Genomic DNA, 27,857 nt, shown 5'->3' with positions numbered 1-27,857 from the left:
GTTGGCTTATTTGTTTGTCAATTTCTTGGAGATGAGATTGTGTTTGGGTTTGGAATTTCTCTTGTGAAATGGCCAACTTTTCAACAATGGTCTCAAGAGAGGTTTTTTGTGGTGATTGTTTTGGAAAGGGAGGTGGTCTCGGTTGGTAATTTTGGTTTTTGTTTCCATAACTCATATTTGGATGGTCTCTCCAACCGGGATTGAAAGTGTTACCGTAGGGATTGTATGGCCTTTGAGGAGGTCCTGGGAAATTATTTATGGCATTGACTTAGGCACCCGTCTCATTTTTGTATCATTGGACATGAATCGGTTGGGTGGTTCGGCATCGTGCAGATTCCACAAACCTTCGCGGCTCCTATCTTACCTGTGACAAGAGAATTGACAATATCAGTCAATTTGTCTATTTTATTTTCCAAAGAAACGGTACTTACTTCGTAAACCCGTCGGCTAGGTTCACTTGAAGAGCCGAACTGTTGCGAGTTTGCGGCCATAGTAGAGATTAGAGTTCTAGCATTTTCTGGCGTCATATTGACGAGTGCGCCACCACTTGCAGCATCCACCATCTTTTTGTCCATCGAAAGTATCCCTTCATAGAGATACTGAAGAAGGGTCTGCTCGGATAGGCCATGCTGCGGGCAACTTACGCATAACTTTTTGAACCTATCCCAGTAGTCGTAGAGAGATTCATCGCTCCTTTGCTGGATTCCCAAAATGCTTCGCCTAAGCTCGCTCACCTTTGCCGCTAGAAAATACCTATCAAGGAATACACGAGATAGTTCAGCCCATGTGGTTATTGAGTTAGGCGGAAGGTAAAATAACCATTCCTTAGCCATTCCGGCTAAAGAAAAAGGAAATGCCCTTAGTTTGATTTGGTCTTCTGAGACTCCTTGCGGCTTCATGCTAGTACACACCATGTGGAATTCAGCGAGATGTTTATGTGGGCTTTCGCTAGGAAGACCGTTGAATGTAGGGATGAGATGAATTAACCCTGTTTTGAGTTGAAAAGGGGTAGTGCCTTGAGGAAAGGTAATGCAGAGCGGTTGTTGTACAGCGGGGGCGGCAGCAAGCTCTCTAATGGTTTGGTTCGCCATTGGCTCCGGTTCAAACGTGGGATTTGTTATTGGAGTAGTGGTGTTGGGATATGGTCCTTCGTTGGGAGTTTGTTCCGGTTCACGTGGTGGTGTCGCAGAAGTAGATTCCAGATTGGATTGTCGTTCTCTTTGCTCTTGCTGCTTCTTTCGTCGAAGCGTTTGACCGTGATTTCTACGAGCGCTTGCTTCAATTTTTGGGTTATATTGAACTAGAGTCCCCGGGTTTCTCCTGGTCATAAAAATCAAACAAAATAATCAATAATTGCCGAAAATAAAACTCCTCGGCAACGGCGCCAATTTTGACAAGCGTTGTTTTGCCTATCAAAATAAAATAAACCTCTTCAAAAATAAAATAAATAAATAAAAAGGTAAAATAGTGGAAGAGGGTCGATCCACAAGGAGTTTAATGGAATTTTTGATTAAATTTCTTATTCTCAACCTAGGAGCTGAAATGGAAAATAAAAAAAAAGGTGATTTGAGAAGTAACAAGAAAATAAAATAAACAAGTAAAAGTGCAAAGAAAGATGTATTAAAATAAAAGCAATAAAATAAATAAGATGAAAGATTAAGTTGAATAAACACGAGTATAAGAATCGCCTCGAGCTAGTTTCGTCAATTCCCACGATCATCGAAAATAGATTTTTGCTCCGGGATTCATATCAGTTACAGTCTACGAGGCCCAACCCATCGTAACTTGCTTTTCTCTCATGTAACCGATCTTCCCAAGTCTATATTCGAAAGTCGATTCTTAAGTAAATCAACCACGTCTATTGCCGTTAAAATACTTAGTGTTAAAACAAGAAAAGCCCAACTCGGAAGTTGTCTTATCAAGAATCATTTCCGATCTCGTCTTTCCTTAGCGGACCGCCGCTAAGAGTGTTCATAGGAAGTCGAAATGCCACAAGCCGATCCTTCCTCCCAACTGTAAAATTAAACGATTCCAGACCAACAGATCCTTTTTGATTTGAAAAACATTTAAAAATTTTAGTAAGGCCGATTGCCAAACTATCTAAGCAGATGAAAATGTATCCCGAAGGGATTTAAGCAATATTCAATTCTCACGTAAGGGATTGATTCGTACTAGCTCTTAGCTTGAGAAAAATTAGCCAAGCATGATATTGATTATCATGCTTAACATGTTTTGATAATGTAATAACATAAAATAAAATAAAGTAAAGTAGAAATAAAACAAAAGAAGAAAATTTTATTAAAAATGAAAACAAAGTAGCAATAAGAACAAAAGACAAGAGATACTTAGCCTTACCCAAAGGTGGGTATTTATAGGCTTCAAATTCCCAAATCAACAAGGAAAACTAATCAAAAAAAGATAAGATAATATCTTTAAAATTATGAAAATGAAATCCAAAATCCCCCAAATCACGTCAATAGATCAAGATAAGTTGTTTCCAGAATATTCCCCGTGTTGACTTCTGATTTGCCACGTCAGATCCGCGTCGTGCCCAACGTCGTGCCCACGACTCCAGCCGTGACAGAATAAAAAGAAAGAAAACTGCAGATTACGTCTTTTTGTTGCCATTTCTAGTATTGGGTTCACTACACAAGAAATAAATCGGTATTCCAATGCAATAAAGTTACATAGTGTCTATTTTTCGTTGATAAAGGGGTATTTCCATGGGTTTGCCTTGGTATCGTGTTCATACTGTCGTATTGAATGATCCCGGTCGCTTGCTTTCTGTTCATATAATGCATACGGCTCTGGTTGCTGGTTGGGCCGGTTCAATGGCTCTATATGAATTAGCCGTTTTTGATCCCTCCGATCCCGTTCTTGATCCAATGTGGAGACAAGGTATGTTCGTTATACCCTTCATGACTCGTTTAGGAATAACCAATTCATGGGGTGGTTGGATACAACCAATTAAGTAGTGAAAAATTCATAAGACAAAGGAATTAACAAGCAAAAAGTGTCAAATATAAGAGTACATCAAATTCCCCCTCACTTATCTCATACTTGCCCTCAAGTATGTTTGAAATAAATTAATCAAAAGCTTAATCATCTTTCTCCTAAACCGTTGCAAGTCTTAAACAAAGTTATGAGAGTTCAAATGCACAAAAAATGACGTGAATAGAACATGAATCAAAACGAATAGGTGCAAGCAAGAACAATCATTCAACCTTACCATTGTCTATCAATTATCAATCAAATTCTAACCTCAGCTTAATTCTTACCAAGATGCACTCAAATCACTAAAAGTGTCTCGGGTGTAGAAATCAAATTCACTCAAAGTCAAAATTTGAATAAGGGTTTCCATAGGCTTGTGGCAAGATCAATTCTCCACTACTTTAAAGAAATGAGATGCAAAAATCATTAGGACTTTGAATAAATGGTGTAATGGGGCTTAGGTAAAGGTGGGGAATAAGGCTAAAATGAGGCTAAAGAAAATCAAGACAAGAGTTTCCCAACAAGTAACTATATCATGTCCACAACCTTAGAAAATATAGGCAACAAGAATAAACAAACTAAGCAAAGGTAGCTATAATGAACAAATCATCAAACTTTTATTTTTTTTAACTTTTTTTTTCTTTCTTTTCTTTTTTTTTCGAATTATTTCTTCTTCTTTTTTGTTGTTTTTTTTTGCTTTTTTGTCTTTTTTTTTGTGGAACATGATCTCACAACCTTAAACTTATACTCTTTGTCTGTTTTAAATGCTATTTTCGACAATATTAAACTATACCATAATTACTTATCCATTTAACAAAATTAAAGGACCAAACTTAAATTAAAATTAATACTAACCTCGTAAATATTATTACTCAAATATCGAAAATGGGGTTCTGAAATCATTGAAAAACAAGTTGTTACAAATTTATTTATATATATATCAATTTTAGTATAAACTTTATAATAAAATATTTTCACCCTCTACCAATCTAGAAGCATATACAGGAATTAGGAGAAGCCTTAGTTTAGTTGTCAAACTTCAAAACTATATTGCCACTTGAGGAAAAAGCTAGTGGGAGGTAGGTGCCTGAGTTGAGTAGTTATTAGTACCATGTTTCTCCCTGTTTCTGGTCTCTTTAAATTTCCTCTGTTTGCCGAGGTACAACCATTTCTCTTTGTAAGTCATGACCTTTTCACACAATTAAGTTACCAAAAATTAAAGAGGCAAAACTCTCAGGAGAAATTTTGCTGTTTTATTGACCAAATAATAATCGGTGTATAGTTTATTATTACTAATTGGATAAATTTTGCAAAAGTTGAGCATTTAGCATTTAATTTGATCAAATTTAATCTTTGCACTTTTCGAATTTTAAAATTAATAGCAAAAGCATTATTTGTGAGGTTAGGGAATCCAGAAATTAATCCTAATCCACCATTGATGTTTTCAACTACAACGCTCATGCTTTATTCTTCCAACCAGGAATACCAGATGCCAATAATGTTGATATCCCACTGAATCAAATATTTCAGCAACCCTAACTGCAATATGGTATTTGAAAGCTTGACATGACAATGGTGAAATATTGTCGAAAATAGCATCTAAAACAGACCAAATACAGATGATGACAACGATTATCTCCTAAACATACCAGAACTTAGTAATGTTCTGCTATACTCGGCAATAATAGGTGAGCTCTTCACCAATTCCCATATCTTGGCAGAACTTTTTAACCAGTCACGTTCAGAAACATTCCGTGTAAACGAAGGGCAGTTCATTGACAAAACCTGCGAAGAACACTACTTATTGTTCTGATATAATAATAAATTTTTTTTTTTTTTAAAAAGAAGCAGGGCCAGGGAGAATAGCTGCAGGGGGAAAAAGGTGGATAGAAAGAGACCTGATCGCGTAATTTCCATAGTGAGGAGACATAACTTTCACACTGAGCTTCAGGAGAGTCGTCTTTGTTCTTATAAGGGATCATAAGTAAATCAAGCAACTCTGTATCTTTAGCATTAATCTGAGTCATAGCTGGTCGATCAGTGGGTTTATTTGCACATTTCCGTCTCATAAATGAAGAGGAACTGAAATATTGTAAAAGCGCCTTCTTCGTTTGCACAATATTAGGAGGAGAAAGGTCTTGATCTTGTAGCCTATACACATTAAGACCACAAGTACATATGTTACTATTGTGGATCTTTAACAATCAACAAGAAAATGTGCTTATCTAGCACATACTGATGAAATATGAGAAGACTAGAAAGTTCTTGTAGCCTTACATCATGTACCAAACTCGAGATCTATTTAATATCGGAAGTAAATAATGCAATCCCTAACTTTTAAATCATCCATTTAATATGTCAAATTTTGCATAAGTATCGGGCGAAAAGGGAAACAAATGTGATCAACCAGGACCAAGTAAGCTCTCTCAACCAGACAACCCCCTAGACCAAGGAGATAAGAAACCAGAAAACTGACAAAATATTTAAAAAAGAGAACGAAGAATAACAATTAGTTACCCCGATACATCAACAATCAAATAGTTCTAAAAGAACATCTACAGATAAAAAAAATTTCATTATTTCACGAAAACCGACTCCTTCCTAAAGAACAAATTGGTTATAGACATAAAAGAAGCTGCTAACTAGAAATCAACTGCAATCCTAAGCACCTCCAAACAAAGAAATGAATAGGAGAAAGGTAAACGTTCACTAATTAACAGCTAAGAGTATCATTGATGGGGAGTATAGCTGATTTCTACAGATTGCTGATTACTAGGGATTTAACTGATTCAATTAGATTATGTTTAGGGGGTGTTTTTTTGAGTAAATGTTTAGGGATTTAGTCATTACTAAGTTCATTCTCTTCCTTCTTTTTTTCTTTGCATATACCGTTTCTCTGATTTAACACAGTACAGAGACAATTCCAGACTTGAGATGAATTTCTCAAAATTGTAGATATCCCAAAACCTTAAGAGTTAAATTTTGGTTAAACTACATAAATGGTCACCCAACTATTATAAACTTTCTTGTTAGGTCACCCGGCTTTAAAAAGTTACAAAATGATCACTCAACTTATCTTTTTATTTTTTTTAAGTCCAAAACCGTTAAATACTTAACAATTGGTAGATGAGGCTGTTAAGTTAATAACTTGTTTTTTTAACATTTATTTTTAATACACATCATTTCCATGTCATATAATAATTAAAAAAAATTATTAACCCAGAGCACCAAACCGCACCTGTCCCTCTCCCCTACCCCCTCTCGGATCCCTCCTCCCACCACTGCTCTCCCCTCCCTTTCCCTCTCCCCCACCGTCCCCTCCCCAAAGGTACTGCATAGCCGGGAAATCTGTGTACCCTTCTGAGCTAGTGAAGATATTACAGGAGCTTAACCCTCATCTGATTCTTCCCCAAAGGTAAAAGCCTCTGGGATATGAATAATTGTTAGCAGAATCAACATTTTTCATTTATATATCACCTATGCATACTACACTGCACAACTTGCAACCCTTCAATATGCTTATTCCTCTAGTAATAATCATGCAGTAGTTGCAGTTCTTGAATGTTCTACCATTTAAGAGGTGGTTTTGCAAGTTTTATTAACTTGAAACATAATTTGTAATCAGTGTGTGTGTGAGTAACTAGTTGAAAGTTTTGGTGATGGCAGATGCTCAGATGAGAAGGAATCCCTGCCAGTATTTATAGCATTTAAGGTGTCCCAGGAGAGAGTGAAAAGTCTAGGCATTAACTTTACTCCATTGGAGGTGAGCTTAAAGGATATTGTTGACTGCTTAATGGAGAAGAACTTGTTGAGTGTGTGATTCAAGCTATATTAGCAGCCACTCAGATTATATTTATCAATTTAAATACAGTTAAGTGCTTGTAATATGTAGTTGTTAACTTGTCATTTTATTGGTGGATTGGTGGTGTTGCAAGCGAGGACAAATGGAAGGTTTAAAAGAGTAAAGCATAGGGTATTGGCCAACAGTGTGAAATCAAGGCTTTCAATGATTATGAATGGTGGCACAATGGGGGAAGGGGACGGTGGGGGAGAGGGAGGGGAGAGCAGTGGTAGGGGAAGGAGCCGGGAGGGGAGAGGGATGGGGTGGGGTGATTTGGGTTAATAGTTTCCTTTAAATTATTATATGACAAGATAATGATGTGCATTAAAAATAAATGTTAAAAAAATAAGTCATTAATTTAACAGCCACATCAGCCAACTGTTAAGTATTTAACGGTTTTGGACTTAAAAGAATAAAAATGTAAGTCGGGTGACCTAACAAGAAAGTTTCTAACAGTCAGGTGACCATTTATGTAGTTTACCCTTAAAGTTTTTGGTACTTACCCCTTAGGCCTACCATTTTTTTCTCATCACCCCCACCAAAGGAGTCTAAATCCCATCACCCATGAAACCCTTGATCCGGTGACCAATTGACCTGGACTTGAGCCTCACGCACTCTGTCAATTTCTGGGTACTTTCCTCATCACCAGTTTGTAACCTCCATTCTGTCGTAATTCCTTCTTTTCATCGTCATTGATCTCGATGCATATTTTAAGGCCACCTCCTCTGCCCATGACATCATTTGGGGTTGGTTAGAAATCTTACTATTGAGTTGCTGGTTGGGTAATGTAAGATACTGTTCTGGGACCTTTTTGGCTATCACCAACCACAATTTTTATCTATATAAGATTTTCCCTTTTGTCTGTTTTTCTCTTTTTCTCTTCCTCTTGCATTCATAAAATGGTAGAGGATAAAATACTTGTTGCTACTAGCTCCAACAACCCTTCCCGTAAAGCTTGATGGGAACAACTATCTTACATGGGCTCAATTTTGCTTATTGTTCATCAAAGCTAGAGGATTGTATCACCAGTGCCAAATAATCCCACATTCAACCAATGGGACTCGAAAACCTCTCGTTATGGCATGGCTCATCAATTCTATGCAACCCTAGATTTACAGAACATACCTGTTATTCAACACTACAGCAAAAATATGGAATTCAACTTCTCTCACCTACTGGCATGTTAGGAACATCGCTCAGATTTTTTAAATTCGAAATAAGGTTCACATTACTAAACAAGGTAAGAAGACAATTTCTCAGTATTTTTCTGAACTGAGCAACTTAGGATAGGAGCAAGATTATTATTAAGACTTCCAAGCAGATTGTACCGGAGATGCATTAAAGTTTTGGAAGCCGGTAGAAAAAGAATGAGATTATAATTTTCTGGCAGGGCTATGATTAGATCAAGGTTTAAATCCTACGAAAACTCTGTTTCCTTCTTTTAAGTAAGCATATCCTATGTACAGCAAGAAGAAAGTAAAAGAGGTGCTATGTTCTGTACAGCTCCAGTTGAGAAAGTTGAGTTGATTGCAAGTGGCTCGTAAGAGTAACAAAAAGATGATAATCCTTAAAAAAGTACATGCATTGTGACTATCATGGAAAACCACAACATACCAAGGAAACCTATTGGAAGTTGTATGGTTGACCCACTAGAGGTTGCCAAGAGAAATGCATTAAGTCAACAAGACCCCAGGCAAATTTATCGAAAACCACAAACTCTAAGGAGACAACTTCCTCTGAGGTTTTTTCTTCTAATGAAATTCTACATCTCAGGCATTTTTTTATCCCAGATTGATGAATTTAGGTAGTGCCTTTAACGCCCACATTAATATTGAATCATGAATTATTCAGGATCTTTTAAAGATTAACTTAAATTATTTTCCATGTCAAACAAAAGATAGTGTCCAAATAACTGATGGCTCTTTTACCTCTGTATTCGGAACAGGTTATGTTACTATGCTCCCAATATCACACTATCTTTTGTACTTCATGTCCCTAAGTTTCCTATCAACCTCTCATCTGTGAGTACTATCACCGAAGACTTAAATTGTAAAATGGAGTTTTCTTGATTATTTTGTTTTTCAAAACCTACAAATAGGGAAATGAATTAGCAGTAATAGAGTGCATGATGGCTTATACATGTTGGATGTGAGTCAAGGTTCTGTTCCATATAAAGCTCTTTTTGAAGGCATTTTGTTATTTAAAGAATTAGCAGTAATAGATTGTTTTTCTAAGTTGTCTGGAAGCATACATCCAAGTGTCATACAGGATAGCAATCAAGTGAGCTTAAAACTTATGAGACATGGTATCGCAACATAGTTGTGCTGTGGTTGCTAGAGATGAAATATAAATAAGGTGTATTATTTTTTATTTATTAAATTTGCAACATGATTCTAATAGTATCATGGGGGAAAATATAACTCACTTTGTGTGCACAAAAACAGGGGTACCAATATACTCCTCAACCTCATGAACTTTATCTTTGCCCTCTTTGTGAAGACCCAGTGTAGAGCTCTGTGAATGGAGCGGGGTTATGCAAGATGGATCAGGAATACCGTGTTTCAATAAGTCAACCTATAGAGAGAGATTTTAATTAATAGTGTAAACAAGAATTTGTTGCAAGAGTTTAAAAGAATTGAAGAAACATAATCAACATCTTTTTAAAAATTTTTGGTCATAACCAAGACATTTCTTTCATATGGCCAAATACCAACAAAACTCATTTTACTCACTGAAGGATCTAAATCATCATCTATCTACCCAAAATAAATATAAGAGCAGCAGCATTAGAGGATTTCTTGCTTCAGATAATGATCACTATCAGCTTACAACTACAAATCTGAAGTACATAAATAAATTATTTGATATGAATAACCAATGTAACAGACTAGCAGCATATTATGTACATGGAAAGTGGTAAAGAATATTACCGTCAACATCATGTGCCACATGCTGTTATCATGGACTCCCTCAGACACCACCAGCAAAATGTGACAAATAGATGCTAGAAGAACACCAAGCTAAAAAGATTTCTTGCGGCATCCCAAAAAGAGAGACATATTATCAAACATCTTACTTCAAGAAGGAAAATATTGTGTAAATTAAATATAGAGCACTAATATATAAAAACAAAAGCAAAATGCTAGCAACTCAATTACCTGGATATTCATAATTTCATGAGCCAACTCAGCAGACAGTGACTCACCACTTAGTACTGAAACCGTGGATGAGCCATCAGGTCTCATAATCTCAGACAAAACCGAAGGACTGAAAACAGACTGCAAGTCAAGAATGTACAGTGATGGCCATGATGTCACAAACCAGAACTAAAAAGCCCTACCCCTGCTAATAATCTCAGTATGAAAAACCAAAAACATGGATGCAAGACGAGGTAGAAGAATTTAGAGAGTGCACATATTCAAGGCAATCGACTATGCAACAAGTAGAATGATATGTAAGCAGAAAGACAAATGTTAAAGTAATGGTATCAAACCTAAAGGGCATAACAATCCAATCACAATATGCACATGGGTATATACATGCACTCATGCATGGCATTTCTTTTTCAGGAAAGCACACAGATAAAGTATAAACAAGGGCAACTTGAAGGTTTCAAATTAAACTCTAGGCCTCATTTGACAAGGTGACAAAATTGAGAAATGGTGATAGGGAAGAAAATTCTCAGAACACAGAAGACTGTGTGTAGCTTATTCCTAACTTGTAACGAGTCTCATTCATGCCTATTTAGGACAGAGGTATTTTAATATCCTTAAAGCTTCCCAGTAAGCACAGTATATCTTGGAAACTTCCTATCCAATTATGGGAATGGCCCCTAAAATTAATCTTTCAATGCTTGTTCCTTCCCAAACATAATTGGAAAAAACTATCAATAGTCAATAAAAAAGCATCAAAGGTATTCAATTTTCTTCTGGTTCATTTTTATTCCCTTAAGAGTATAATGATGGGAAGGCTTTCTTATAATCTTCTCTAATTAAGAGAACTTTATAATAACATCAAAGCAGCTCATAATTTCTCTTTGCATAGCCTTAATTGGACTTGTTTAGTTCTAAACATGCTTCAAAAGAAAATACATATATCATTTGATGATTATAGTCTATAGTGTTGGAATTCCTTAAATTAAGCAGATTTTCTACACTAGTGCTAGGAATTTCCTTGTACTATTAGCCATAATCAAATTACTAATTTTTAGGGATAGGCTAATTTCTAGAGATTATTTCCTTTTTTATTTTTCCTGCTATTCTTTAAAAGGCTGTATTCAGATTAGAAGTAATAAGAGAGAATCATTCTTCTTCCTAAAACTTGTTCATGGTATCAAGAGCATCAGGAATCCATTTGATCCTGCTCTTTCTTCTCTTCTCTTCTGTTTTTCTCTGATAGAAACCCTACTCCCATGGGTGACACCGAAAATTTCTCTGAGACTGAGATCTCACAAATAACTCAAAATCACAGTCAAGGAATCCCACAAGGTGACCTTAACTCTTCTCTTATAATCACAAATCATTGATTAGATGGAAAAAATTTCCTGCAATGGTCACAATCTGTCCTTATGGTTCTTCATGGCCGAGGAAAAATTGTGTACATTAATGGACAAATTCCTCGACCAGCATCAACAGACTCTGGTTATGCAACTTGGGAGCTTAACAACTCAATGGTTATGGCTTGGCTTATAAATTCGATGGAAGGTCATATAAGCTGAACGTATCCTTTTTTCAAAACTGCCAAAGAAATGTGGGATGCAATCAAGGAGAATTACTCGGATCTTGGAAATACTTCCCAAGTATTCGAGATCAAATTAAAGTTGAAAGATATTCGACAAGGAACACTTGAAGTCACTCAATATTACAACAACCTAAAGATCTTATGGCAGGAGTTAGACATGTATTATGAAGTTGATTGGGGCGAGGGCTTGGAACACACCAAGTTTATGGATCATCTTAACAAAGAACGTCTCTATGAGTTCCTAGCAGGACTAAATGGTGATCTTGATAAGGTCCGAGGACGAATACTAGCCAGAATCACACTGCCAACCATAGGAGAAGCATTTGCTGAAGTAAGGAAGGAAGAGAAACGGCGTCTTATTATGTTGGGAGACGCAAGAGAATTAAAACCATTGACCGTAGCTGGTCATCATCCTTCCGAGAACTCTGCTCCTATTTCAAGAGGCCCTCAATCTCAAAGGTTCAAAGATGGAATTGATTCTGGTTCAAAAAGGCCATGGTGTAGCCATTGTAATCGGGTTGGGCATACCAAGGAGAAATGCTTCAAACTCCATGGCTATCCTGAAGAAAAAAAACAGAAAGAAAACAAGGCAGCAATGATATCTACTACTGAAGAAGATGCTCAGAATGTTAGGCTAACCAAAACTCAACTTGAGGCTCTTCATAAACTACTCGGGACTCCTACAGCCAGTGGGTCACTAGCTATTCAAGGTACTGCTTTAAATACTACACACGAACCTATCACAACTTCCTGGATACTAGACTCGGGTGCATCCGACCACATGACAGGTAATCTAAGTTTGTTTCACACCTATTTACCTTGTCATGATCACTCTCGGATTCGCATAGCTGATGGATCTTACTCGCCGGTGGCTGGAATGGGGACAGTGAGACTTACTGAAAATTTTTCCCTTGATAAAGTTTTACATGTTCCAAATCTTTCCTGTAATTTACTCTCAATTAGCAAGCTTACCAAGGATGAAAAAGTACTTGCTGAATTTTCTGCTTTCGGTTGTGTGGTTCAGGAACAGGAATCGGGGAAGATGATTGGCACTGCTAAAGTTAATGATGGCTTATATGTTTGGAACAAAAACAGTTCAAAAGAAGGGATGGCCTTATCTACATCAAAAGACGATTCTATCATGCTATGGCATCGTAGACTAGGACACCCGAATTTCATGTACTTGAAGAAACTGTTTCCTCTACTATTTCTAAATAAGAAAATTAGTTCATTGAACTGTGAAGTTTGCCAACTGTCTAAACACACTTGTGCCCCTTATCCTTTGAAACCTTATGTTCAATCTCAACCTTTCTCTTTAATTCGCAGCAATCTATGGGGAGCCAGTCGAGTAAAAAACATCACAGGGGCTAGGTGGTTCATAACTTTCATTGATGACCACACTAGAGTTTGTTGGGTCTATCTCCTTAAAGAAAAATCCGAAGTCTCTAGAGTCTTCAAAAATTTTTATTCAATGATTCGAACTCAGTTCAATTCAAATATTCACACCCTTAGAACTGATAATGGGAGAGAGTACTTTAATTCTATCCTAAGTCCTTATCTTTCTGAGCAAGGAATCATACATCAAAGTTCTTGTCCCGACACCCCTCAACAAAACGGGGTTTCCGAGAGGAAAAACAGACACCTTGTAGCCGTGGCTCGTGCCCTTATGTTTACTATGGGTGTACCAAAGTATTTATGGGGAGAAGCTGTCCTCACTGCTTGTTATCTTATAAACCGACTCCCATTAAAGGTATTAAACTTTCAAACACCTTTACATACTTTTCAAAAAAATTTTCCCTTGTTTCGTGTTCCTAATCTCCCAACCAAAACATTTGGTTGCAAAGCATTTGTCCACAACCATCAACCTAACCGATCTAAACTTGATCCTAGAGCTCACACTTGTGTCTTTATTGGTTACTCACCTGCACAAAAAGGGTACAAGTGCTACTCTCCAACCTTACACCGGATGTTTGTGTCCCTTGATGTTACTTTCTTCGAAAACGAGCCATATTTTTCAGCCTCTCATCTTCAGGGGGAGATACTTAGTGAAGATGAGACCTTGAGCAATCTTCTCATTATACCTCAAGACTCTATCAGCCCTACCACCACTACAAAACCTGCTGAAAATCCTACAGCCACTGTTATTCCTGTTTTGGAACCTGTCAGCCCTACCACAACTACAAAACCTGCTGAAAATCCTACAGCCACTGTTATTCCTGTTTTGGAACCTGTTTTTCCTATCTCCACTGTTCAGCAACAAGAAACAAGGGTGATTAATCATACTAATGAAGAAAAACAGCCCACTCATTCTGAAAAACAAGAAGGAAAAACTCAGGGACTTCGTGTATACTCTCGGAGACATCAGCTGCCTGAGACCGAAACAGCAGTGCCTATGCCATCTTTACCCGAGGACTGTCCTGAGGAAGAAGTTTCACCTCCTTCATCTTCCATCCATCTTCCAATTGCAGTAAGGAAGGGCACTAGGAGCTGCACTCAACATCCCATTTCTCGGTTTGTATCCTATGGAAACTTGTCTAAATCCTACAATGCCTTTGTTTCTAATGTTGACTCTGTAGAAACTCCAAAGAACATAGACAAGACTCCTATGGAACCCAACCTTAAATTAGGAACTGATAAGGATGGAGAAGAAGTAGACAGGGGGAGATATCAACGGGAGAAACATTTGGAAGCTGCCTACAGGATATTGAGATACTTAAAAGGGACTCCTGGTAAGGGGTTGCATTTCAAGAAAAATGTTCAAAGAAATTATGGGCAAGCTGGGTTTGATTCACATCTACACTCCAGCTTGAGGGGGAGTGTTGGAATTCCTTAAATTAAGCAGATTTTCTACATTAGTGCTAGGAATTTCCTTGTACTATTAGCCATAATCAAATTACTAATTTTTAGGGATAGGCTAATTTCTAGAGATTATTTCCTTTTTTATTTTTCCTGCTATTCTTTAAAAGGCTGTATTCAGATTAGAAGTAATAAGAGAGAATCATTCTTCTTCCTAAAACTTGTTCATATAGAAAAAGAAAAAGAAGATGGTAAACAAAAGAGAGTAGTAAACTTGGAACCTGGGTATCAAGTAGTATAAGCCGTTCAGCAGAAATCCTTGGTTCAATACCTACAGTACAATGCCTTGCCATTGCTCTGGTTTCTTCTGACTGTATAGCAAAAGGTGGCAACATCCCTGCAAATTAGCATGTAAGGTTATCTATTGAGTATTCCAATGTGCAGATAGATTTGAACTTCAATAGCAATAACAAGGCATTCAAGTATCAATTAATGCAAAAATTGATCCTCTATTATCAAACAAAGTTTGGATATACGAAGTCTTTTAAGAAGAGGATGAGAACGCTTGGGATGCATTTGGATGTACCCACACCTCTGTTTCAGGGCAATTTGGACATTTTTTTTTTGTATCCTATCATCCCCACCATGCAACACCTCCATTTTCTCACTAGAAATTTCAGGTCCAGTCAAAATCCTTCTCACTGCACCCCTTTTTTCTTTTTACCTTCGAGGTTATGGTGACACGACAAAAAATCCCTATCACTTAACCTTTCATTTTTTTTCCTCATTTTCATTTTTATCTAAAAAATTTAAAATAACTGTTAAATTTAACATAAATAAACAAAATTTATAATAAACTAATAAATAAATTTTATCATTATATGCTAAACTAATTACTAAATAATATGTAATACTTTCAACAAAAATTACAATATTTTATCAGCACACTTTTAGGATAATGTGTTAAATGGTAATCTTTTTTCATTTTCACCTCAATATTGCAGCTGTTTTTTATTCAAACATATCCCACTACTACTTTTAATCTCACTCCAATAACTAATCTTATTGCAAGCGTTGTTTTCAATCTCATTGGAGTCAACCTCACCACCCATCCAAATGGACCTTAGTCCATTATAAGTATAACCAACTAATAGAAAATTGACCATCGTTTCTCAACCCCATATTACCCTATGGGCAATGGGTTCAGGGTAAAACTTGATAAGTGGCATACCAGTGCATCATAATAAATGAAATGTCTACCTAAAGATTTATTGCAGGTTAGGCATAAAAAATAAATACGATTGTATAGAAGTAGAGTAGGATTTCAGTTTTCAACTAAGGTATGATTGAAAAAAAAGATGATGTCAAAAGAAGGCTAGAACTTAAAGGTATCAGAGGCTATAAACCAGAACAGTTCATCAACAGAGTGAAAATTAGAAATCTTTGAAAATTTCACTATATGACTATATCATGTTGACTTGGTAAAAATTCCATTATCACATGCTCGACTTTTTTTAACCTATTATAATTATTTAATTTCACCAAATTTGAAAACTAGCAAAACTGAGTTTGTCTTCGTCTAATTTTCACTTACTAATTGGCATTTCGAGTTTTAAGGATTTTTTATATGATTAATTTTGAATGATATTACTAAAAGAGCAAAATAAAGCTGATAACAAGGCTAATTAATCTGAAAGATAATATACAATGACAACATAGAAAATACCTCAATATATTGATAATCTACACCTCATTTCCAGTTTTCTTTTGGAATCTCAAGCCAATGTAGATATAAGCTGCTAAAATTTGAAGATCAAATGAGAATTCTAGACTATGACTAGAATTCCTAGCAGGAAACTAACAAGCAATAAAGTAGATAAGCCATTGGACACCGAAAAGACTAATTTCAAGAACTAGTATAGACAAAGCATAATGATTAACATATACCAATCATAAAACTACCATTTCATGTGTATCCTCAATCTAAGTAATTTTCAAAGGAAGAAAATCAAGCACTTTCATTTTGCGTAAAGAAGTTAAACAAGAGACTAAATTATAAAATGTTACTCACCAGGTGATACCCCATCAAAACCATAAAGCTCATTCATTATCGTCGACTTGCCTGCACCAGGTGGACCGATGATTCCAACCACCTTAAAATCAGTATTCTCAGTCAAAAACTGCAATACACAAAAAAGCAAACAAAACATTTTAGCCAAGGAAACTATCTGATTCTTTACCTCATTTGAAGAACCCGTAGTTTAGTCTATCTATGGTCTATGGTCAGAACTATTGCTACATGCTTTTCACTAAAAAAACAAAAAGACGCACTTTGATACGAAAGCAAATAATATTTTCCACAAATTAATATTTTTTAAATAACAAAATGCACGATTTTAATTTTTTTTTATTGAAATACATTTTGAATCAATTATAATTTTACGTTCATTAGCTCAAGAAAAAAATAATAATAAATCAAATAGCCAAAAAAAAAGAAAAAAAGAAATCAAACGAAGACCTAAAAACTGCAAATTATTTAATTTTAAAAGAAATATTTTCAGTTCCATTCCATCTGAAGTTTTTGCATCCAACAAAAGATAAAGAGTTAAAAAGGAAGTGAAATTTTCTTTTCTTTTTCTTTTAACTTACAGGCAAAAATCGATCGATGTGGAACTCCCAGGAATCAGAAAGAAGGTTGAGGGAGCCAACGGGAGGGAGACGGGCCCTATGCGGCGCCGTTTCATCTTCACCACCTCCGCGTCCAAATTTACCAGGGACCGGCCCAGCTGATGGCTTGGCTAATAGGATTTTGGGAGCAGAAGGGTTCAATGATGGATTGGAAGAAGTGGTTCCGCTAGTGGAACCCGCCATAGCTGTTCTTAATGGAAACTGTCTCCTTCTAGTTGTAATTGATGGTAGAGAAAAAGCAAGAGCAAAGGGCTAGAAAAGGCATAGCCGGAGACCCCTTTTAAATATGCTTCCAACGACAATGTTTATAATTGAATTTGAAAATTGCACCCATAATAAAAACAACAAATTGAGACCGAAATCTAAACAGGTTAAATTTGGCCCGGTCTGTGAAATAGGACCGGCAGTCTTAACTGATGGCTGGACCGAATCGGTTGAGTTATCATTGGTTCAGACCGAATTAATAGTAGTTGAACTGATTAAGACACTAGTCAGACGTACGAACGTCTAGTTGATAGTGCCCCGGTCATGACGGCAAGTTGTTCAAACAACCTACTAGGGGTTTTGGCCAACTTCATTAACAACATCGAGCCAATCATGTGAATGCCTAGTTGGGGGATACTACACCCCGTGTGGTTGGTTGTACAAACGATCGGCTTGGACAAACACCTATCGATTGAGAAAAAGGAGAAGATGGGCATAGGGCCAATCGTTCGAACGGCTAGTCCCACCTCAACCACGACACCAGCAGTCTCGTGAGGAGGCACTGAGCCGCCCAGGTCTATTTGGGCAAAACGACGAAAGTTCGAGGTGCTAGGGGGAAATTGCACCAGCAATGACACCACCGGGCATGACGGTTGCGACAGCGATGATTTGGCAGTCGAGGGATGGTCGGCGGCAATAGTTTTTCGATGATAGTGCAGTGGAAAAATCATACTCCTAGTGGGACTCTATCGAGTAATTTGATTTCAAATTAACTCTTATAAAGATAATATTTTATTACTTCAATATTAATGTGAGATATTAAATTAATTTAATCTAATACTTATCTTGATAGTAATTTATTAATTTAATATTAATGTGAGCAATTCTAATATTAGTTGAACTCTCTCTAACTCTCTTTATGTAATGAGAGCTTAAGTCATTTATTTACACACACCTGAAGAGAAAATTTTAGACATAAAATTATTTCAAAAAAATTCTATAGATATTTTTTATTTATAATTTGCTCCAAAAGTTTAGAGAAATTATAAATTTCCCTCACTGATAATTTTGTGAAGAATTTTTCTGATTGAAGCAAGCTCACGCTCAACAGACATGAGCTTAGTTGAAGCGTTCATAGTAGACAAAACAAAAGGTACTATTTTTTAGATAATACAATTAAATTCTTGTTTTGAAAAACTTTTTTAAAACTTTGGTTTTCCCTAAAACTTATTTCTCACAACTCAATTTTCCAACAACTGACTGTTAGTATTTAACGGCAACGTTGACGTGAGCATTAACCACCATGTCGACAAAAAAATAGTTATTTTTAAAAGTAAGTACACAATGAATCTGGACAATCATTTGTCTAGGTTCATTCTAAAAAGTATAAAAAATATAAAAATTATTAGAAATTAATTAAAAATCATAAAATTTTATAAAATTTATAAATTTATAAAAATTATAAAAAATAAAATTTATAAAAAGTATTAGAAATTAATAAATAATCATAAAATTTTATAAAATTAAGGGTAAACTAATTAGGAGGTCATTCAACTTTTGTTTAAGTTCTATTTTGGTCACTTAACTTTAAAAACTTTTAGTTTCATGACCAATGTTTTCAAACTTTAAAATTTCAGTCATCCAATGTTAAATATTTAATGGAAAGCTGACCTGGTCCTTTTTTATTGTCCTTTTAAAATATTTAACCCTCCAATATTTACACATTTTATCAATATAATCTCAAATCTAAAAATTAATAACATTTAACCCTTGTAAAATTGTATTACCAACTGAATTTTAAAAAAAAAATTAAAAATAGAAAAGTTAAAAGTTAAAAACCATTTTATTCAAACCCGGGGAAGGTTTGATTTTTAGAATTGGACTACAATATTGTTGCAGAATGCGGGTGGTGGTGCTGCTTTCTTTTTATTAATCCCTAACAACTGATGAGGAGTTTAATCCATGTCAAGTGTGCAAGCTTAAAGGAGGCTCAACTCAAGTTGGCACATGACAACTAAATTTTTTTTATGTATGCTTAATTTATAGAATATGTTGTATGTAAGTATATTTCGTTTTTAATAGACCTACTCATAGATCGGGTTATCAATTTAGGTTAGAAGATTCGTCTAAAAAATGAGAGAGTTTAGATAAAATACAAGGTCTAAAAATGAATTCGTGTAAAATTTAAGGCTTGTTTTCTATATGGGTTAGGTTTTTGGCAAGAATTTTTTTGCTCGACCCTGGCTCGACCCGAATATATCATGTTATAAAAAAATATTATATTAATTATATATGTTAAATAATAATTATATATATTTATATTAAATCACTAACCCAAGAACAATTAAACCATTACCCAAAACTTATAAAAAAAATTACTAAATTTAATATAATAAAATATTTAAAAAAATTAGTTTGGCATAAAACTCCTCAAGTTGTGTTGTCACCATGCACCCATCTTTCATGGAGTGAAACAAAGTTAAAGAGGTACAATTCTAATCCCACTAACATGAATAAATAAAATGCTATAATAATTTTAATTTCATGATTGGTTTTCCCCCATTCGTGTTAATGAGCTTCAAATCTTGATTCAGCTGACCATAAACATCCATGGGAGCAAATGTGATGAACTGCAATCAAAACTAGCAAATTAATAACACAATGGGATCTCTTTTCTTTCCCCCTTGTCATTGCTTTGAATGATTTTTTGTAATTATGGGGTCCGAAATGGCCCCTCACCCTCACAATGTGCCATTGCTCAAAATTCATAATCTTCAAAGCTTAATATATTAAAGGTTCCAGATAATTGCAATTTGGAACTTATCTGAAATAATCTAATAGCACAACATAACACTAATCAATTGATAATCGATATTTCACTCTTAAAGAAAATCAATTAATAATTATGGCAAATTTAATTGCATAATATATCACTAATCAACACAAAATAAAATACGATAATCATAAGGAACTAATTAAAAGAGACAAGTGATTTTTTACATAAAAAACCCTTAAGCAAATGGTAGAAAAACCAGGAGGCTTAAAAGTCCACTCAAAAGGTTTGCTACAAAATCACAATATGAAGCCACAATAAAAAGCATACAACTCCAACAAGAATAACAACAAATAATCTCAAGCAAACTAAAGAAAAAAGTCGAGAATATCACCCAAATATGACTAATATTGAAATTGAAAAACTTGAAGCTACAAAATCCGTACGAAAAATCCAACCTTGCACAATCGAAATCCTTGAGCCTACTAGTCATTGTCCAAAAATCAGCTCAGACAGACATCAGATAAACCCCCGATCGAAAAGTCGATCAACACTCTGTCTTTTATATTATACCTCTTCAATGTTGGAAAGGAGAACAACTCACTTTGACTCAAGCCCTATCAGCATCTCCCTTCACATCCAAAGAGAATTCAGAAATTTCATGAGTGGATATTGGATAATTCATGGAACATAAGCAGTACTGGTTTTAACAAAAGGTTAAAACTTGAAAATCTCATCATCCTTAAATTAGAAGCAATAAAATAGCAGAAAAAAAAGGATGAACAAAGCAATATATGAGACTTGTAGTTCCAAACTAAATGAATGTTTTATGGAGTTATGTGATTCAATTTAGTTGTACATTGCAAATGACTATATTTAGAAAGAGACTTACCATATCCACCAAATCTTTATCAAATAAAAACATAAAAGCCAGATTGTAAATTGCAAAGATAATCATATCATAGAATGAAGTTTCATAAATTGCATGAGAAGGAAATCGAAGTCTTGCAAGAAACTTCCTCATTGATCACAACTTAACACCAGTTCTTGCAAGGAGACAGAAATGCAATGCAAACAAGATACAAGATTCTGATTAGAATCCAAAGTATGGTGAAGTTGTTGTCAATCACAAAAGTACCAATCACAATTGCAATTCAAAGCTGGTCTTTATTGGTTGCATGATCTATGATTCTCAAATACAAAAGAATAAAAGTCTGAAAAGAAAAGAAATTTCCTAATAAAACTAGTTGAAGTTATTCTCAATGGTCATACACCACTTACCTTAAATATGTCACCAAGGGTGGCTACACATAAAACCCGGATCTGTGAAATTAATTTCATTTCAAATGAATATAGATAACTTACAATACAATATAATTCGAGAACTTTGTAAGAGAGGGCAGCAATGAGATATTTTTGTAGGAAAGACAAGAAGAAAAATATGATATCCATGAAGCCCTTATAAAAATTTAAGTTAAAAATATGAGATATGAGCAAAGGGACTTATGATATCCATGGAATTTTTTATCAAGGCAAAATCTAAAGGCATAATATCATAATTTTCATGGAAAGGAAATTAGAAGCACAACTTACTTTTGCGTCCACAGATTCAATTCATAATTTTGTTCTCATACTGATAGTCTCAAAAGAATCCATGCCCAAACTAAATCCTGCAACATTATGCCACAAAAACCAAAAAGTTTTAAAAGAAGGCTTTATATGAGACTAAATCAAGTAGCTTAGGATGAGAAGAACAAAGGGTCTAACTATAAAAAGTATCAAGAGACGATTAGTATATTTTATATCAATAGCCAAAAGATGCAGAGTTGTGGCTCAAGTAACTGAACTTACATCCTATAATTAATACATATATGTGGAATGTGGGAAATCTTGGACCATTCAGGGCCGCTCTCCCTCTCACATCTTGTCTCTAATTGAGGACACATAAAAATGTCAATTGTTTCTAATTTGGAGAGGCTCCCCATAACATCTACAGAAGGCAGGTACATGAGCTTATTGCATGACCAGATACGCAGACACCTTAGAGAAGAGAGATTTCTGAACGAGTCTGGCAAGGCTTCTATTTCATGAAACCCCCACATAGTCAAATCTTCAAGGGCAGTGGGGAGTTGGAGTTGGTGAGGAAGACTCTTTAGCTTTCCAAAACCACTTAAATATAGATGCCTTAAAGAAGAGAGATTTCCCAACCACTCTGGAAAGGCTTCTATTCCTTGAAACTCTAATATCGTCAATTCTTCAAGGGCAGAGAGGGATTGAAGTTGGGGGGAAGACTCTTAAGCTTTTCCCAACCAGTCAACTCTAGAACTCGAAGAGAGGCACTGAGATATTGAAAGGAACTGAGACATGGGAATTCTTGCAGCTTTTCTGAGAAACCACCAATGGCTAATTTTCCCAAGCAATTAAGCCTACCAAGGCTGTTATCTGGAGTCCGTATCAGATCAGGCAAATTTAATATTGTTAGACTGCAAAGGGAAGTATTGGATCGCAACATATTTGGTAGCAGACAACTCCATCCTTCGCCTACTTTGTTAAATTCTAATTCTGTGAGAGAAGAGAGTCCATCTAAACTTGGAATGGGCTTCAAATTAGGACAATCATGTATCCTTAATTTTTTAAGGGATGACAGTGGTGCTTTTAGTGGAAAACTCGCCAATTCCTTGCAGCTATCAATTGACAGATTTTGAAGAGAGGAAAATCCTTCCAAATCTGGAATCCAACTTAAATTAGAACAAAGATATTGATCTAATTCTTTAAGATAAGTGGAGGTAGATAATCCGTCTCCGATCTTGCTCATATTTTTGCAACTGGAAATTCTAAGCTTTTCAAGAGATGAACATCTTCCTGTTATGGGAAGAACTTCCAATTCGTTGCAGCTATCAATTGATAGATTTTGAAGAGAGGAAAATCCTTCCAAATCTGGAATCAAACTTAAATTAGAACAAAGATATAGATATAATTCTTTGAGACAAGTGGAGGTAGATAACCCGTCTCCGATCTTGCTTATATTTTTGCAACTGGAAATTCTAAGCTTTTCAATAGATGAACATCTTCCAGTTATTGGAAGAACTTCCAATTCATTGCACCTATTAATTGACAGGCTCTGAAGAGAGGAAAATCCTTCCAAATTTGGAATCGAACTTAAATTAGGACAATTATATAGACCTAATTCTTTGAGACAAGCGCAGGCAGATAATCCGTCTCCAATCTTGCTTAATTTTTCGCAACCAAAAATGCTAAGCTTTTCAAGAGATGAACACCTTCCAGGTAATGAAAGAACTTCTAATTCGTTGCAACTATCAATTGACAGATTTTGAAGAGAGGAGGTAAATAATCCGTCTCCGATCTTGCTTAATTTTTCGCAACTGGAAATGCTAAGCTTTTCAAGAGATGAACATCTTCCTGTTACCGGAAGAACTTCAAATTTGTTGCAGCTATTAATTGACAGAATTTTAAGAGAGAAACATCCTTCCAAATCTGGAATCGAACTTAAATTAGAACAATGACATAGATATAATTCTTTGAGACAAGTGGAGCTAAATAATCCGTCTCCGATCTTGCTTAATTTTTCACAACCCAAAATCCTAAGCTTTTCAAGAGATGAACAACCTCCGGTTATAGGAAGAACTTCCAATTCCTTGCAGCTATCAATTGACAGATTTTGAAGAGAGGAAAATCCTTCCAAATCCGGAATCCAACTTAAATTAGGACAATCTTTTAAATCTAATTCCTTGAGATAAATGGAGGTTGACAGCCCGTCTCTGATCTTGCTTAATGTTTTACACCTGGAAACGCGAAGCTTTTTAAGAGAGGAACATTGCCCCGTTAGTGGAACACTTCTCAAGAAGGGACAATCACAAATATCCAGCTCCTCCAAGCAAGGAAACATGAACATCTTTGTGGCCGCCATTGCTGTCCATTCTTCTAGACTTCCCATCTTCTCTAAGGTTAATTTTTTTAATGCAGGAAACACCTTGATCACCTTATTCATACCATCAATACCTTCGTTGCAATAAAATTCATTACCCATGCGTTTCACTTTCTTCAGATTTCTCAACTCAAGAAACTGAAGATTATGCAATTGGCCCAGAGGTGGAAGACTTTCACAGTTGATGCAATCGAAAAAATTTAGCTCCATCAAATTGTTAAGCAAAAACAAACCAGTATTAGAATCACCAACAGGTCTTAACATCCATGAGGGAAAGCTTTCACCTTGATAATTGCTAACAGTTAAGCTTTGCAAATCTGTGTGGGGTTGGAGACCTTCCATCACTTCCTCACTGTTATAACCACTACTCCCACTATCACTCCCTTCAAAATCAAATATCAACTTGCATAATTTTTTTTTAAGGTGTAGAATTGCTCCATTAGCCTCTTGTTTGTCTCTAACACCCCCAAGATGGCATATCTTCAGTTCTCCACGCAGTTCCTTTAGGGATCCTAACTCCTTAATCGAACGTCCCCTTTCTGAACCCACAAAAAATATGGGTAATGTTTGAAGACAAGTTAGGTTTCCAATATTAACTGGCTGAAGTTCTTTTCTATCAAAATACAAGTGCTTCAAGCTTATCAGATTTTCCAATCCATACGGAAAGGTGAGTCTCAGTAAACCTAAAAGCCTCAATGTTTGCAGATTGTAAAGTTTGGTTGTGGACTTAGGCAGTGTTTTGATAGAAGTCCATGAGATGCCCAAATACCTCAAGTGCTTCAATTCTCCAAGGGAATCTGGCAACTCACAAATATTAGTAGCACAAACAAACTTTAGGACTCTTAATCTTGTGAAGCTTTTGGATAGTTTCTTGGACACATCAATCTCTGAAAACAACGAGTATACTTTTGGAGCAACCGCAGTTAAAATTTCTGGTAATGGTTCCCCATCACATCCAACATTGAGATGACGGATATGAGAACACTCATTAAGGGTGAGACTGGAATTTTCTCGAAACAACAAAGTATCAAACTTTGACACGGACAAAGATAAATCATGCACCGAGTCGTGCATTTTGAATGTAAGAATATTCCCGCAGGTGTTCCTTCTGGACATCTTGAAACAATGAGTTTTATAACAATTCATTCAAGTATTTGTCACCAATATCCACCATTGCCATAGAGCTGCCAAGAAATCCTTCAGCCATCCACAGTTGGATCAATTCCTCTTTTCCAAAGCAATAATCTTTAGGAAACATGGCACAGTACGCAAAGCATTTCTTCAAAGATGGAGAAGACAAGCGATCGAAGCTTAGTTTTAACACACTTTCCACTTTTAGCACACTTTCCGGTGATCCCCATACACCACTTTTTTGAATTTCCAACCATGCGCGGGGATTCATTTCAATGTTGCTCATTGTCCCTCCAATAACGTTAGCTACCAATGGCACACCTCGACACTGCTTAGCAATTTCCTTTCCAATTAACTCTAATTCGTGAGACATTGAAGAGGCCATCAATGCTCGTTCTTTAATTATGGACCATGCTCGTTCTTTAATTATGGACCAGCATTCTTCATCTTCTAGTCTTCCTGGTTGATGCCTTTGATTTGGAAGTGTTTGCACTTTTGATGCTACATCTTGAATGCGTGTTGTCACAATAACTCCATTCCCACCATTTTTACTGATTCCCATCAGATGATTCTTCAGTTCGTCCCATTTTTCAACACTCCACACATCATCAAGCACAAGAAGATACTTGATCTGCTCCTTACCTCGTTTGGCCTGTCCAATCTTCTTCCTGAGTATCTTTATCAATGCATTCATATTTTGAGGAATATCTCTGGTAAAATGTTCTAACATCTCCTTTAAAATGGTTTTGACATCAAAATGATTAGAAACACACACCCAGAATTTGACATCGAAATGCGTTTCCACATTCAAATCATTGTACACCAGCTGTGCTAAAGTAGTTTTGCCAAGACCAGCCATGCCTACTATTGGCACAACAGAAACAATCTGCTTATCTTTGGGATTGACTAACAGGTCAACTACTTTTGAGACATCATTTTTCCTTCCAATAATGTTTAAGCCCGTGAGGACGGAGCTCGTCTCCACCTCTCGTCGTCCATACTCAGGATCTGGATCTGTAGCTCTCTTTTGGAGACCAAAATCAGTGGCCAATTTGTTAAGGTTATCCAGTGATTTAAGGATGTCCTTAATTTCATTAGCCATCTTCAGACGAAATAAAATGGAATTGTTGGAAGAAAGGAAGTTTCGTACCTTCCTCCTAATTTTGTTCCGAATCTCCACTTTCCTTCGGAGAATTTCATAGTCAAACTCATCAAGGACATCATTAGCCTCATAAGCAACATCTTTGAGACTCTGCAACCAAGTCTTCACTGCTTTCTCCTTTGTTTGCATTTCTTCTGCATCTTGCAAGAAATCTTCGATCATTTCTAGTGAGTCACGCAATCTTTTCAGCTCCTTCTGGAAACCCCAAGCAACGTTGGTTTGTTCAGCAGCAATTGAAATCAGTTTAGACACCACTACTTCTAGGACAGCACCCAAAAGAGCTTCTGCCATCTGAAAGGTTTGAAATGTTAGGAAATAAATTTTTTTTTTAAAAAAATCATTCAAAATAAAGAAGAAACGAAGAAAGTTGTAACTCAAAAAATTAAAGCAACGATTACTGCATGTGTAAAGGATGATACCAAGTCTAGGAAATCAAATGTTCAAATGAAATGAAGATGAATTGCTTTCGGTAAAGGTCTATTGAATTGCGTCTACTTCGTGCTATCTTAAACAGAGCATGGTCTAGTCAACAATGGCGGATTTGACGTTTCATTGGTTTTACATTAATCCAAAAACATTCCTTTTATAAAAAAGAATATGGATGGATGGGGTGAATGACTTAGTATAGGTTTGGAGCGGATAGATTAGATACCGTAACCATAACGTGAGAAAAAAAAAATGTAAATTAAACACAGGGTACCTTAGTGCCCATCCAATTCACTCTTAGTTGTGTCTTTAGCAAGTGGTAAGAAAAATGTCAGGTCTAGAGATGTCTTTTTTTCTTTTTTATTTATTTCTTTTGTAATGATAAGACCTGATTATGAGTGGCCCGGCCCGAAGGCTCGCTAAAAAATAAGAGAGTTTAGGTAAAAATATAGGTTTGAAAAATGGGCTTGGATAAAAAATGATGTCAGTTTAGAAAATGGGCTGGGCCTTGGGCAAAATTTTTTGGCCTGAGCTCGGCCTGACCCAAAGGGCAACCTGAAAAATGGGAGGGTTTGGATAAAAATATAGCCTCGAAAAATGGACTTGGACAAAAAACGAGACCCATTTAGAAAACGGGCCGGGCCTCGGGCAAGATTTTTTTGGCTCGGGCACGGCCCAAATTATATAATAAAATATTTTATTTTATTTTTAATCATTTTAAATTTTTAACTTTACTTTTCTAATTTCATTTTCACTTTCAATTTGTGTATTGTTTTAAGAACTATTTTAGTATCATTTTTTTATTTGTTTCTTGTTTTAATATTTGTTTTTATGTTTTTAAATGTATTTGATTTATTATATTTAAAAAATTATTTAATAAAATAAGTTAAAAAAATTTAATATGGGCCGGGCCGAGTTGGGCCCGGGCTTAGCAATTTTATTTTGGGCTAGGCTTGGACAATTATTAGGCCCATATTTTGGGCCGGGCCTAGAAAATGGGCCTAACCCGGCCCATTATCAACTCTAGCAATGATACTAGAACAACATGTTTTAGGGGTGGTCAAGGAGTGCTCAAATGGTTAATCGAATAAAAAACGGTGGCGATAGATTAGATATTGTAACGATAATGTGAGAAAAAAAGTAAATTAAACACATCGCA

At 35.8% G+C, this 27,857-nt stretch overlaps 2 protein-coding genes and 1 long non-coding RNA gene across 10 annotated transcripts; all 3 read right to left on the bottom strand.

The window, feature by feature from the left end:
* Positions 1-2,808: 2,808 nt before the first annotated feature.
* LOC107888496 (protein SMG9) lies at positions 2,809-17,397 on the bottom strand. Its single transcript, XM_016812629.2, has 8 exons — positions 17,018-17,397; positions 16,440-16,548; positions 14,650-14,765; positions 9,991-10,110; positions 9,763-9,852; positions 9,258-9,406; positions 4,890-5,142; positions 2,809-4,776 (listed from the first exon to the last, which is right to left on the bottom strand). The coding sequence occupies exons 1-8, from the start codon at positions 17,237-17,239 to the stop codon at positions 4,624-4,626; spliced, it is 1,212 nt and encodes a 403-aa protein (XP_016668118.2). The 5' UTR covers positions 17,240-17,397; the 3' UTR covers positions 2,809-4,623.
* Positions 13,562-14,288, bottom strand: LOC121206581 (uncharacterized). The gene is made up of 2 exons (XR_005901645.1): positions 13,801-14,288; positions 13,562-13,731 (listed from the first exon to the last, which is right to left on the bottom strand). It is a non-coding gene; the product is annotated as an uncharacterized lncRNA (long non-coding RNA).
* A 2,229-nt stretch (positions 17,398-19,626) lies between the features above and the next one.
* LOC107888500 (putative disease resistance protein RGA3) lies at positions 19,627-26,918 on the bottom strand. Of its 8 annotated transcripts, none has more exons than XM_016812633.2 (4): positions 26,692-26,916; positions 21,885-26,563; positions 21,627-21,703; positions 20,214-21,356 (listed from the first exon to the last, which is right to left on the bottom strand). In XM_016812633.2, exon 2 carries the CDS (start codon positions 26,561-26,563, stop codon positions 25,112-25,114), a length of 1,452 nt encoding a protein of 483 aa, XP_016668122.2. In that variant the 5' UTR covers positions 26,692-26,916; the 3' UTR covers positions 20,214-21,356; positions 21,627-21,703; positions 21,885-25,111. The 8 variants fall into 8 exon arrangements, with proteins under 8 accessions (XP_040933513.1, XP_016668122.2, XP_016668121.2 ...); XM_016812632.2 differs by having other exon boundaries at positions 20,214-20,664; XM_041077580.1 differs by lacking the exon at positions 26,692-26,916 and having other exon boundaries at positions 20,214-20,664; positions 21,315-21,356; positions 21,885-26,564.
* Positions 26,919-27,857: the final 939 nt, after the last annotated feature.

Source organism: Gossypium hirsutum, chromosome A09, assembly GCF_007990345.1.
Source record: "Gossypium hirsutum isolate 1008001.06 chromosome A09, Gossypium_hirsutum_v2.1, whole genome shotgun sequence".
NCBI classification, from domain to species: Eukaryota; Viridiplantae; Streptophyta; class Magnoliopsida; order Malvales; family Malvaceae; genus Gossypium; species Gossypium hirsutum.
Note: the sequence above shows the minus strand (reverse complement) of the source record. Positions and strands in the feature narration are given on the sequence as shown.